This window comes from Thunnus albacares, chromosome 3 (assembly GCF_914725855.1).
Source record: "Thunnus albacares chromosome 3, fThuAlb1.1, whole genome shotgun sequence".
Classification (NCBI taxonomy): domain Eukaryota; kingdom Metazoa; phylum Chordata; class Actinopteri; order Scombriformes; family Scombridae; genus Thunnus; species Thunnus albacares.
In genome coordinates, this window is record NC_058108.1 from 7312634 (window position 1) to 7325979 (window position 13346).

The window sequence follows — 13346 nt, forward strand, 5'->3', positions numbered from 1 at the left end:
CATCCGAATTATTTAGACCGTTCGTCGCTGATTGGCCAAATGCCCTACACGTTACACAAGCTGTTTCGTAAATTTTAAAACGCAAAGTTGTGTAAGGTCTCAAATGGTATTATAAGGGTGCAGACTGCTCTCACACCATTTGTGGGTCATTTGCATCTCTGTACATTGTGAGAGTTGTCAGGTAAGACAGTATTTAGTCTCTGAAGGAATTTAACTCTTGCATGTTACTGGCTCTGCTCAGGTGAAGGCATAGATGAGGAATGTGCTGCATGCATGTGTGTATTAAGAGAGCATTCATTATATTGTACATCAGTGACTTCGAAGAGCAAACGATTATATCTTGCATCATTTTTAACAATGAAACAAGAAAGAATCAATAATGCAGAAAATATCCAGCGTTAATAAAGTATGTGCTCATACTGTATAGCTGCAAAAATATGCATTTTCAGGGCGGTATTCAAGTATCTTACTTTTTTTTTTTTCAGATGTAGAATTACTTTTTCAAAATGGCAAAAACATAATGGTGTTCGCTCGTGAATTTAGAATAAAAAATCTCATACTTAAAATCTTCTACTTGGGCTCTCCTCTGATTTTTGTTGTTTTTTGGACACTACTCAACTTCTACCTCTATATCTAATTTTTGCTTGGTTTCATGATTTCACCAAATCTTACTAAATCTTTAAAAGTTGCGGGACTCACAAGAGACACATAGAAAAGAAAATTGGTGGAGTTTCCCTTTAAATTCATGTTCTTATAATTTGCCATAAATGTATGAATGATTTTGCTTTAAAGAAGCAAACTAATATGCTCTCTATCATGTCATGAAGACAGGATGTCTGTGCATTATATTTGCTCAACACAGTGTCCTGTTAACTTACATTATGTCTGTCCTGCTCTCTATAAAAAGAAATTTCCATGTGAATTGTGAAGTGAAATGTTTAATGCTCTGTGTGCCACCAGGTTACAAAGATGTGGGGTTCAGGTGTGTTGCTCCTGCTCTTCGGACTCTGGCATCAGTCCCAGGCTCAGAACTCCGACCCCATGCTACAGGTTGTAACACAGACGATGCTTCCTCCTGACAGCCTGCACAATCCGACACAGCTCAATTATGGGATGGCAGTAACTGATGTGGATGGTGACGGCGACCTGGAAGTGGTTGTGGCAGGGTGAGTGTATCATTACACATCTCTTAGCTTTGGCTAATGTTCATTACACTTTGTAGGTTTGTTATATAAAATTGTGTGAGCAAAATAAAGCTGTGTGTTGTCCTCCCTCAGGTACAATGGGCCCAACCTGGTGTTGAAGTATGACCGCGTTCAGAGAAGGATGGTAAACATTGCTATTGATGACAGTAACTCTCCATACTACGCACTGAGGGACCGAGCAGGGAACGCCATTGGAGTTACTGCCTGTGATGTGGATGGAGATGGACGTGAGGAGATCTACTTCCTCAACACAAACAATGCTTACTCTGGTAAATACTTCATTCTTATGATCAGTCAGTTATGATCAGCAAAGTGCATGACCGCAGCAAGTTATTTCAGGTAGATGAATCATTTTTCCCCCTTATTACTGCCTTTTTTTTGCAGGACGGGCAACTTACTCAGACAAGCTCTTCAAGTTTCGTAATGGCCGCTTTGAAGATCTGCTCAGTGATGAGCTCAATGTGCGTCGTGGCGTCGCCAATCGCATGGCAGGACGCTCTGTGGCATGTATCGACAGAAAGGTCAGTACACCTACTTTGTCCAGTGGCTTGGTTCTTCACATCTCACCCTCTCTACTTTCTCTTTCCCCTGTTCTTTTAAGAGATTGTCAGTTCTGTACAAAACCCTTCTGCTACTCTTTTGCCTGTTGTTTCTCTGCAGGGAACTGGCCGCTACTCAGTCTACGTGGCCAACTATGCCAGCGGCAACATCGGCCCCCACGCTCTCTTAGAAATGGACGAGGCTGCCAGTGATTTGACCAAGGGCGTCATCGCTCTGTCTGACGTAGCTGCTGAGGCTGGAGTCAACAAGTACACTGGTCAGTTTGGAGAATATAAAGCGTGTGATGTTTTGAATTTGGCTAAATCAGCTGCTGCATTCAGAGTTTGGTTGTTGTGCAGGTGGCCGTGGCGTGGTGGTTGGACCGATCCTCAGTCAGTCAAGGTCAGATGTCTTCTGTGACAATGAGAACGGACCCAACTTCCTGTTCAAGAACAATGGAGATGGGACTTTTGTTGATATGGCCAGACAGGCAGGTGAGAATAAATCAGGAAAGAAGAAGCTGAAAGCAGGCAGAGTTTTTTTTTTTTTTAAATAAGAGTAGCATGAGTGCAGTTGTTACTTCATGAGATATTTGTATGTCTTTCAAAATATGTCCTCTTTGTCTAATATGTTTTACTCCAAATATTCTAGTTTTTGTTTTGTTTAAGAAGTACAGAAATATAGTTAAGCTTTAGTAAAACTAAAGGTTGTAGGTAAATTGTTATTATCAGAATATTGAGGTTAATGCAATGCAAATAGCAGCATTATCTTCTTTAACACTATCTTTAACACTGTGTAACCTTTAAAGGTGTGGAGGACAGATACCAGCATGGCAGAGGAATAGCACTAGCTGACTTCAATGGCGATGGAAAGACAGACATCGTCTATGGCAACTGGAACGGCCCACACAGACTTTACCTGCAGGGCAGCGACTCTAAATTCCGGGTAATTAAAGAGAGCAGGACAGTGGAGGGAAAAGAATAAAGGAGGGATGGAAAGTAAACGTTTGTAACTGACAAGATTTTAATAAAGCCTGACATGAAAAGCTATGTGTTCTCCTGTGCAGAACATCGCTACTGGAGGATTTGCCACCCCCTCCCCTATTCGCACAGTCATCGCTGCCGACTTTGATAATGACAAGGAGCTGGAGGTGTTTTTCAACAATATTGCCTACAGAGGCAACGCCCCTAACAGGCTGTTCAGGTAAGATTTCAATAATTATGTGAGCCCAAACTCAAATGAGAGGCATCCTTCATTCAAGGAATAACTGGCAGTGGTGCACATCCCAGAGCATTGAGATCATTATCAGCTATTTTTAGAATCTTGTTTGTTTGTTTACAGGGTATCAAGGAGAGATGGTGCAGACCCTTTGATTCAGGAGCTTAATGTGGGAGATGCTGCAGAGCCACAAGGGAGAGGAACAGGTGAGATATATCTGAACTCAGACCAGAGGACTTTGGACAATACATTTTCTCTAGTTTCATTCTCAAAATGATGTAACCTGAACTGAATATTCTGATATTCAGCTATCTCTGTGTTTGAATGAGATTTACAGTGACACAGCTGTCAGTAAAGCATCACAGTGAGGTTGTTATGTAGGTCAGCGCAGTGAAAGCTCTCTGCCTGTTTTGGACAGGTGGCACTGTGACAGACTTAGATGGGGACGGACAGCTGGACCTGCTGTTAGCACATGGAGAGAGCGCCCAGCAGCCAATCTCTGTCTTCAAGGTCACCCAGGTGTGTGCATGTGTTTTCGTGCGTGTGTGTTTGTTCATGATAACTCAGCTGTGACTATCCACAACCTAACCTGTCATCTGTGTTTTCAGGGCTCGTCCAATAACTGGCTGCGGGTCATCCCTCGCACCCAGTTTGGCTCTTTTGCCCGAGGTGCCAAGGTAACAGCCTTCACCAATCAGAACGGAGCTCAAACACGCATCATAGACGGAGGCTCAGGGTACCTGTGTGAGATGGAGCCTGTTGCCCACTTTGGTTTAGGTAAGTAACACGTACACACTTTATAGACACCGTAAGAACATGGGACACATATTTCAATTAGCCAATTTATTAGCAATTAGCCTAGCTTAGCACAAAGACTGGAACCAGGGGGAAATGGCTAGCACTGGTATGTCCAAAGTTTAAAAATAAGCCTAACAGCACCTCTAAAGCTCATTAATTAACATAAATATTTATGTAATTTTTAAAATCTGTACACCAACAGGAACAACAATTTGTGGTTTTAGAGGGAGTTATGTGCTGTAACAGTTTCTCTTTCAAACAAGTCTCAACTGGATGCCAGACAGCCTCAGAGCAACACAAGAAGTCACTGCTTCCAGCTGTTGTTCATCAAGAAAAAGCTACAGCATAAAACTCCCAGTACATCATAAATTGTCAATTTTACATTTCTGTTTGTATACAGATTAAACAAATGAAATACAGTGTGTTAATTAGTGAACTTTTAGAGGTTTTGGCAAGAACGTTGGACAGAACCAGGCTAAATGTTTCCCTTGCTTCCAGTCTTTATGCTAAAGCACGCTAATTGCCTCCCTGCTCTAGCTTCATACTTAACACACAGACATGAGAGTGGTATTGATCCTCTCATCTAATTCTTGGCAGGAAAGCAAATAAGCATGCTTCAGAAAATCCTGAACTATTCCATTAATATGTGATATCGTGTTGTCCTCAAACATACTGAAAATTATAGGACTTTTTGAAGGCTTTATTTTCCTCTTCGTGTGATGCTCAGTGATTTTTCTGGTCATTACTCCCAGGAAACGATAAGGTGACGGTACTGGAGGTCTCCTGGCCTGACGGCAGCTCCATCACTCGCCTCCTTCAGCCTAGTGAAATGAACTCAGTGGTGGAAGTAGCCTACCCCAGAGAGGGGGAAATGTCTGTGCTTGCCAATGACACACAGGTATGCACTACGGATCCACGGCATGAGTTATGAACACGGGTAATGTTCCAGTCAGTCTGTCTTACTGGTCTTTTGAGCTGATCAAATCAACCACAGTATTTATATTTCTCTCTTACTGCCAGCGTCAATTCAATTAGAAGCAATTTTACAAAAAGAAAAACATGAAAGTCTCTCTTTCTTCCAATCACAGTTGTTCAATGATATTTTTCAGATCTTTCTATAAAATCCAAATGAATCAACATATTTGGTTTGGATACCAGTAAATTCCTTTTTTTTCTTTTTTTCAGTGTGGTAAAGGCTTCACTGTCAAGAACGGCCGCTGCGCAGGTAGGCAATTTTTTTAAAAGACTTTTTAAAGGTATAAGTATTAATTTGTATTCTTTTTAATTTTCTTTTATGTTTATTTTTCAACAGGTATTTGAGGACAATCGCATGTAATGCAATAAAAAACAGTGTGGAAAAGGACGGATTTTATTTTTCTTTCTTCTGTGCTTTGGGACAGGGGCCTTGTTGTTTTCTTTACTCTATGAGTAGTTTTAATATTTTTGTTATACTTATTTTTTAACACTTTCACTTTCATTGGTTACCTAACTACTACAGCTGGGTTACGGTTGAGATTTCATGTACCATGGCAAACTCCCTAAATAAACTGCTTCAATCAATATGCTGGGTGTGTCAGATTATCATTTCATAGTTTAAAAGTTATATCACTGATTTCAGTAACTTGAACCACTGTATGTATAAGAAAAAATTAAGAAGTGTCTCCCATGTGTTTGCACGCCTCTCCTCTGCCTTTTCTAGCCTTCATTCCATCTCTTTCAGTTTCAAACATTTGTACGGTGTTGTCCTAACCTTATGTATGTCTTTCTTTGTTTTCCCCCACCCATATGTCCTTGTTCTCCCCTGTTCTCTCCCTCCATCACATGCAGCGTTGGCTCCATTTTATGATGGCATCCGCTCCACCTCTGCCTGCACGTTTGAAGCCTGCTGTTTTAAGACAGTTTTATTACAGTGTGTCTTGGTTCTCTCTGCACTGGCAGATCTGAGAGGATGGTAGCATTTAGGGCAGCAATGGTACAGTAAGAGAGCATTTATCCAGCACTTCCTACGATATGCAGTAATAGCATGTCTATTGGTTTTATCTTGATATACTATTTAATCATGTCCTATTATATGGACATCCTGCAGTCTGGACATTTCCTGTTTGCGCTGGTGAACTGAGTGCATGCTTTAGACTCTCCATGTTTTAATTGAAGACTGGTTAAACTGAGATTGTGGCCTTTAACCAGCTGAATATGCTGCAGTGTCATATAGTGAGTCACACATGCATGCAAACATGAGGGAATTTGCCTGACCAAAGCTTTTCATGCATCAAATTAGCAAAGTTTTTTCATCCAGGTGCCTAAACCAATGTTTTTACTGCATGAAACAATTTGTAATTAATATTATGCATAAAAAAACTGAATGTCCTTGTGAACATTTTCCTGTGAATAATTTGTCCTTTGTAGTAACATTACCATGGTGACATGAGGAGAGGATTTGTTCATGAAGTCAGTGGTTTAATAAAATCAAAGAATGTTCTTTTACATAAACTAATAAAACATTCTACTGTTCAGCGAAGATGATGAAAATGGTTCTCAAATTCTATGAATTGTGAATTATGTTTACTCTAACATAACATTAGAGCAAACATTTTTTGGTCACATAAAGCTAATATGCTAACAGGCTAGCATACAGTTCTCTATTAGCATTAAAACAACAGACAGAGCAACGGTAGCACTCTTTTGGAGTTGTTTTTCTGGGCATCTGATGAATGCAAGTCCTATATTCACTTTCCTTTCAATCTGTTTTGTTCTCCACCAACTCCTGAGGGAAATATCTGGCTGTTTGTCAGCCGCTTGGTGCAGAGCAGAGAGCATGCAGTGGGTTTATCAAAGACTTTTGGTTAAAGAGTGGTGAGTGACAATTAGCTTTTCCTGCAGTGACAGGTCAAATCATATGCCATAAGAAACATCTATTATATAGATTTACAATACAACAAAGAAAGATAAATTCTGTATAGCTGTGATGAAACAGTATTTATTTGACACCAGTCATATACACCTTGTTGCTATGTGTATCAAACAACCAGCAGTACGAAAGTTTGTTCTTGCACAAAATGTCACCAAAGGAAAAGACACATTCACATTTGTAAGCCAGTTTTTCGGCAGTAATTGTTCTTTGGAAGTTCGTTCAGAAATCAAGGAAGGGTTGATGTATTTCAAAACACAACAGGTATGATTCAGGAAGACTTTTTTTTTTTTTTTTTTAACCCATCCTTTTTCTACTTACTGATGCATTCAATGCACCGTATGTCTTTGCATAATCATCCAAATTTAGGAAGAGTTGGTCTCGCTCAGTGAAACCAAGAGGTTAGTACTAAGACTTGTGCATGTGTCCGTGTTCGTGTGTATCGAATAAAACGCAGGCTTCACATGAGCAATGTGGAAGATCTGCTACATTATATACATGGCTGAACGACATTCAGCGTCTACCAGACAGCATGATTTACAGCAGAGGTGAAGGAGGAAGAAGGTTTATGTACAATATATCTGGGCTCTGGGTGGGTGAAGCCTTGTGATGCCCTGCTCAAATAATTGGTACATCCTTCTTACATTTCCTAAAATCTGGAAAACCAGAGCTACAGATACATGGTGAAGCGTTAAGTCCAGTTTTGTGGTTGGTTTGCAGCGTTGGCTGATCTGGACCACGTGGTGCAACTGTGGTGGCTGAGGTATGAGGCTTGTGGTGTTCACTCATATTTCAACACTTCCTCTCACTTCCTTCCATCCTTTTCTCACCCACCAGATGACACATAGCTGTGGGAACTTCAAAGAGGACAGGAGGCAAAGTAATGGTACGATCACACAAAGTATTACTAGCAAGATGATTTTTTTTTTTTCTTTTCACTTAGACTTTCCATCCTACATTACTGTATCAGTGCAAGCACACTAACTACTGTTGCAGTGCATGTTTTAAGCACTCACTGTGAAGAAAAAGCTTAAACAACTTAAGTAAGTGATGGCAGGTCAGGAGCAACATGCCTTTCTTAGGTAAAGATAGTGAATCCTTTGTGTGAGCGTAGCTTAGGGATGTATGGCGCTAAGTGTTGGGACAGGAGTGGTATCGCTGTCCTAAGTTCTCCTCTGGGGTTGTCAGTGATCAGGGGGACATGGTTTTTAGGAGGCACCCAGTCATCGAGCGGTGCTGCCGGACACAGAGCTGCTGCCTGAGCTGGAGCCACTGGAGCCTCGGTCTTCATAGATGGAAATCTCTATCTGGTGAAAGTAGTTAGGGACCAAGATTTTTTCCATGGAGTAATGGTTAAATTGAATAGAAAAAGATAAATGTGAATGTTTTTTGTTTACTTGCAACTGCAAACACTGAGTAAGGATACGACACGCATTCCCCTCTCTATGGGATCTGTGATGAGCAGACCTCTGGGAGCATAGATCTTCTCATTCTGCTCCTGAATGTACTTGGCTATCTTCTTCAATACCTGACACACGGATGGAGAAAAAGAGAGAAATGGTACGGAATCAAAGGCATGTTAAAGGACAGGTTCACAATTTTTCAACTCAGTCTTAAATCAACAGTCAGGTGCCCGTATGAATATTGAAACAGATTTTTGCTCGCTATAATCATCCCTCCAGTTCATACTGGCTATTAGAAGATCTCCTCTAAATGTGCCTATAATGTTTAAGCTACACTGTATTCAAAAGTTGTTCGAAGATAATAGGAGGCTTCAGAGTGTCTGAGTTAGTCAAATAAAGTTGATATCTTCCATAGTCACAGTCTTTTTAGAAAAATTCCCTCTTTGCGTCTTCAGAGAGTGTTTTCCGGTTCAGCTGCAGTGGAAGGATTGTAACAAAAAGAAGGAATTTAGCACTAAAAAGACAATAACTTTTAAAGATATTGACTTCATTTGACTAATTTGGACAGCTGACACCTCATATTGGCTTCAAATAAACTTTTAAATATTTTTTTTGCACAGAAGAAGAACTGTGGGTTTTGTCATCACTTACATCAAAAGAGCGTTATGAAGGGATCTCTTAATGTCCAGTATGAACAGGAGGAATGATTACGGCAAGAAAAACATGAGTCATTGTTGATTTGGGCACCTGACCGTTGTTTTAGAAAGGCCTTGAAACTTAATCCCCACACTTTATCATTAAAATGCATGAGGTCGTAGATCGCCAGTCTGACCTTCTCATAGCGTGTCTCCATGCAGAGGAAGATAAGATATGCTGTAGCACAGGCCAGACAACCCTCCAGATAGGACTGGCCTCCAATCTTTTCTGCCTCTGCGTAGTAGTTATTCAGTGTCTTCACAGTGTCCTCAAACAGTGTCCGCTCAATCTGGAGACACACGGACAGAATCACGGGTAGTAACAGAAAATATTAGTTTTCAAGATGTAAAACCAAAATTTAAACTAACTTATTCTTCATCTTTAAAGTCTCCCTCCACTCAAAAATCTTGTTGCTGCAGTTGAATGTTTGAGCTTCACTGTGCAGAGTTTGTTTTTACATTCATCTGCTGAAAGTGGAAAGTTTCTCTGAGCTCACTGAGAATCAGATTTTTTGGGGCGGGCCTATGAGCAGGATTTGTGACATCACAATGAGTTTGGACCCAATCGTGGTCCAATATGCAACTTACACAAGTGTGAAACTTAAAGCCTCCAGTGCACAAACACTGAGAATGGACTTTACAGTGACGTAGGAGACATCTTGTGTCCAGCTGTTAAACTTTTGAAACAAACAATATTTGCATATTTTTAAGATTCTGGGATTTTTAATGGGAGAGATGGAGGAAATCATAGACATAAAACACTAGATGGGACATTACGTCATACCTCATGGGATAACCATCTGCCATCTTAATCTAGATACTAGTCTGTTCGCAATCGCCACCAGCGGGCAGCAACTATGGATGTCAGCTATGCAGCACCTATTGCTTTACTAAAAAGACCAAAGAGACCAGGGATCTGGCATCACTTTCCACACATCAGTATATAGTAGATGAGAAACTTATTTTCTACATATTGGCCAACTAAAGCAGTGAACTAGGTAACCTCTCTGTTAGCTACCAAGTGACAGACTGGCTGAGTTCTAAGTCAAAGTTACTGCTGATTGCGAACTCTCAACAGCATTGATCTGTTAGCTAAACAGATAAGTTATAACCAGCGAACATTGTTTTAATGTTAGCTACACTAACTTAGAGCTCAAAGGTAACGTTTAGTAATGTTATAACAAAGTTATTAATATTACTCTAACATTTGACCGCTAAACAGTTGATTCCATGCTGATCAAATGTTAAGTAAACATACAACATGGTAACGACAAGGAGAAGTGCATTTATTTATTTCCTGAATTTATCTATGAATTTTTTTCCCATGTACTTTAAGATATTAGCAGTGTTAATGAGTATTTGCCAGTGTGTGTGTGTATGTGTGTGTGTGTATATGCATTTTTCTATCCTTATTGGGACCGTCTCTGGTATAAACATTGACTTTATTGGGACCAATAGTTGTCATGGGGACCAAAACCCGGTCCAGATGCGGCAAAACGTCATTTCTGAGGTCCTGGTTAGGGTTAAGGTTAGGCTGTACAAAATGAATGGAGTCAATGCAATGTCCTAACAAGGATAGCTGTGCAAACTTGTGTGTGTGTGTGAGAGAGAGAGAGAGAGAGAGAGAGAGAGAAAAAGAGAGATTTATCTTGCCTTATGTACAATTTATGACATTAATAAATATATTAATATACTAGAGTAGGTATATTTCCCTCTTGTGTTTCTGATTGTAACTGCCTGCAAATATAGGCCATAATAGTCAATCTATTTGGGATTTCTACATAAAAGGTATTCCTTAATGTAGTATATTAGCCATTCAGAATGCCAAAGAAAGTTCTTACATATTAAGTTCATGCAAAATTGAAAAAATAAAATCATTGTCTGCAAGATTATCGTCATGATTGAAAGCATGATTTGTTCTCCTGGAGCTTTAATAATCAAACTCCTGCCAGAATCTTTGTTTCTTTGGTTCAGTCTAGACAGACACAGTTCTCTTATGCTCATTACTTTGAATAAAAAAACAGTATGTGTTGGTAGAAAAATACAAGGATTATAAATAGAACATAAGCCTCTTTCAACATAGGTTCCAAACACAGCAAGTTTAAAACTGGACCCAGGTAAGATGGCTACCATATGGCTCCATCCCAGAATGTCAAGTCACTATGTCAGGTCGCATCTAAAGTTTTATATCTATGGAGGAGATGTCATTTTAAACATTTTAAAGTGGTAATTATACATTTTTGTGGGAAAACCATATTAACCACAAATTATTGTTCCAAGCAGAGTATTGTTACATGTCTTAGTACATGTCAGAGGGGAGCTTTAAAGTCACCTGGTGAGTAGAACAGTTTTCATTGTTTTGGTTACAGGTTTAGTTCCCAAAATACAACTGTAAACGACAACATCACTTCATTTCTGTTAATGATGTCATTAATTAAACTAACACTGTTTTTGCTTTGTATAGTCACCTCTCCTTCAACATTGCACATCTGTAACCACTGTTAATATCTCTCTAAAGGAAACAAAGCTTTCCTGTACAGTGCTAAGATATCCATGTAAAGCAGGGTTAAGACAACAATTTGTTTGTATTTTACTCATTAATTACCGCATAGCAATCAGTGTTTTGAATTTAGCCGGTATTATCCCTTCCAACATGAAGACATGTGAAACCTTTTTAAGTGACATGCCTACTATTAATGTTTTAATTAGTAAATATCTACCTACACATGCGCGCCACACTGGCATCATCTCATACCAAGCACTATGATAGCTACAAATACACATCCAGATACAGGTGTGGTTCACTTGGAACTTGTCAAGGATAAAAGGGCAACACAATAAGAAAACACAGCACAGCACTGCTTTTTGACTCCTCACCCTGCTCTCCAGCTCAGAGGGGAACTTGGTCTGGAACTTGCAGGTGGTTCCCTCGCTATAGTCTCTCTGGATGAAGACTTTGTTGGCCAGAGATGCACTGTGCCTCAACTCCTGCAGATTGTGGAACTAAGGAGGAGGAGACAAATAAAACAAGGTTTGATACAGTGTCTCTTTAATGAGTCCCCAGAGTTAAGCCTACTCAGTTATAATGTGTGCAAACAGTGGCTGATGTTTTGGTCTGTGGAAGTAAAGGATGATGGAGGAGAATGTGATCCATCACTTTATGGCTCGGTGTCTGCACTCATTTCTGCCCTGTTGGCTGTTGGAGCAAAGCCCAGCTTTTGGACATACTATCTTTTCCTCACACACTTTCATTCTCTCTCTCTCTTTCTTTCTCTCTGGTGTTACAGGGAGGTAAACCTTGCAGGAGTGGGGCAACATTTCACTACAGCTCACAACAGATCGATCAGGCGGAACACGATGAAACAGACTGATAAAGAGCCAAATCTTGCAACTCTTTAAATCTCAAATATTTGTGCAGTGAATTTGGATTATCCTAAATGTGAGTGTTGGTTTGTTCCCCCCAATGAATCATTATCATTTTTGCATTTTATCAAACTGACAGCGAGAGAGAGAGAGAGATACTGGAAAAGCAGTGAGGAAGGTTTAGGGCGGCGTGGCTTCTGTCCATGGTGCTGAACGGGGTTTGTCGGTGTGTATGTGTGTGTGTGTGTGGTCACTGGTCAACACAGTGGCCTGTCACCGGATTAACGGGGCGTCTCAACACACAAAAACAGATCTGCTTTCACCAAAACAGCTTAACATCGAGGCGAGGATCCACTGATTCTGCCCCATTTCTGTTTCCATTAAGGTCAGCTGACTTTCAAAATTCCCGTTAATGAGGTCCTCTCTTTAAAAAAATGCTCACAGGAGGACGAAACTAGCAAGATAATGTAGGACACAGTCGTCTGTCCTGATTCAGTGTGGCACAGTTTGAACGTGAGCCGTCTCAATGCCCTCATTGACCATGTGAACTGCAGCCGCGCTGGTTTCACTGAAATGATAATTATTATTGTTCATGCTGGTAAAGGAAACCTCAGATAATGTGCCAGTCTTACCTCTGTCGCCATGTTGCCATCCGTGGCCGTAGGGACGAGTCCCTGCATGCGCTGAAATCGCTTTAGTGGGACACAGGGACGGATTGGAGGAGTGCAGGGGGGAGGGGCGGGGAGGAGGCGAGCGGAGGGTGAGCCGCGGGGGGGCGGGGTCAAGGGGCGGGGCTTATACGAGTACAGTGTTAAGGTCATACCAATTTAGCTTTTTTTTTTGTGAGTTTGGACTCTTAATTTAACCAACTTTCAATTTAATGTTCAATTTCTATTGTATGGAAGCAAAATAAAGTATTCATTGTTTTTGGCCATATTGTGGGAAACTGGAAACGGCTGTAAACACAACATTTCCCCCTAAAATTGACATCCAACAGTTGCCCATCCAGAGGACATGAAGCAACATATAGCTTTCAGTTGAGTCGTGTTTCTGATCACCTGACAAATACAAGTTCAAAATTCACTCTTTTAGCTTGGTTTTGTTCTCCACCAACACATTAGGGAATTATCCGGTAAATGCTCCTTTCAGCTAGACACTACCTTCAGCCCTGTTTACACCTGGCATTCACTTGTGTCTTGGGCGATCTGATCACAAG

General features: G+C 40.5%; 2 protein-coding genes across 2 annotated transcripts; one reads left to right on the top strand and one right to left on the bottom strand.

Moving 5' to 3' along the window:
* The first annotated feature begins 57 nt into the window (after positions 1–57).
* Positions 58–5321, top strand: crtac1a (cartilage acidic protein 1a). The gene is made up of 14 exons (XM_044346046.1): positions 58–181; positions 961–1166; positions 1278–1474; positions 1590–1726; positions 1866–2022; positions 2105–2239; positions 2554–2690; positions 2812–2948; positions 3087–3169; positions 3382–3482; positions 3572–3740; positions 4514–4659; positions 4947–4986; positions 5074–5321. Exons 2-14 carry the CDS (start codon positions 970–972, stop codon positions 5079–5081), a joined length of 1644 nt encoding a protein of 547 aa, XP_044201981.1. The 5' UTR covers positions 58–181; positions 961–969; the 3' UTR covers positions 5082–5321.
* Positions 5322–6711: 1390 nt separating this feature from the next.
* On the bottom strand, positions 6712–12889 carry golga7ba (golgin A7 family, member Ba). The gene is made up of 5 exons (XM_044346053.1): positions 12763–12889; positions 11645–11770; positions 8905–9057; positions 8096–8197; positions 6712–7976 (listed from the first exon to the last, which is right to left on the bottom strand). The coding sequence occupies exons 1-5, from the start codon at positions 12808–12810 to the stop codon at positions 7893–7895; spliced, it is 513 nt and encodes a 170-aa protein (XP_044201988.1). The 5' UTR covers positions 12811–12889; the 3' UTR covers positions 6712–7892.
* Positions 12890–13346: the final 457 nt, after the last annotated feature.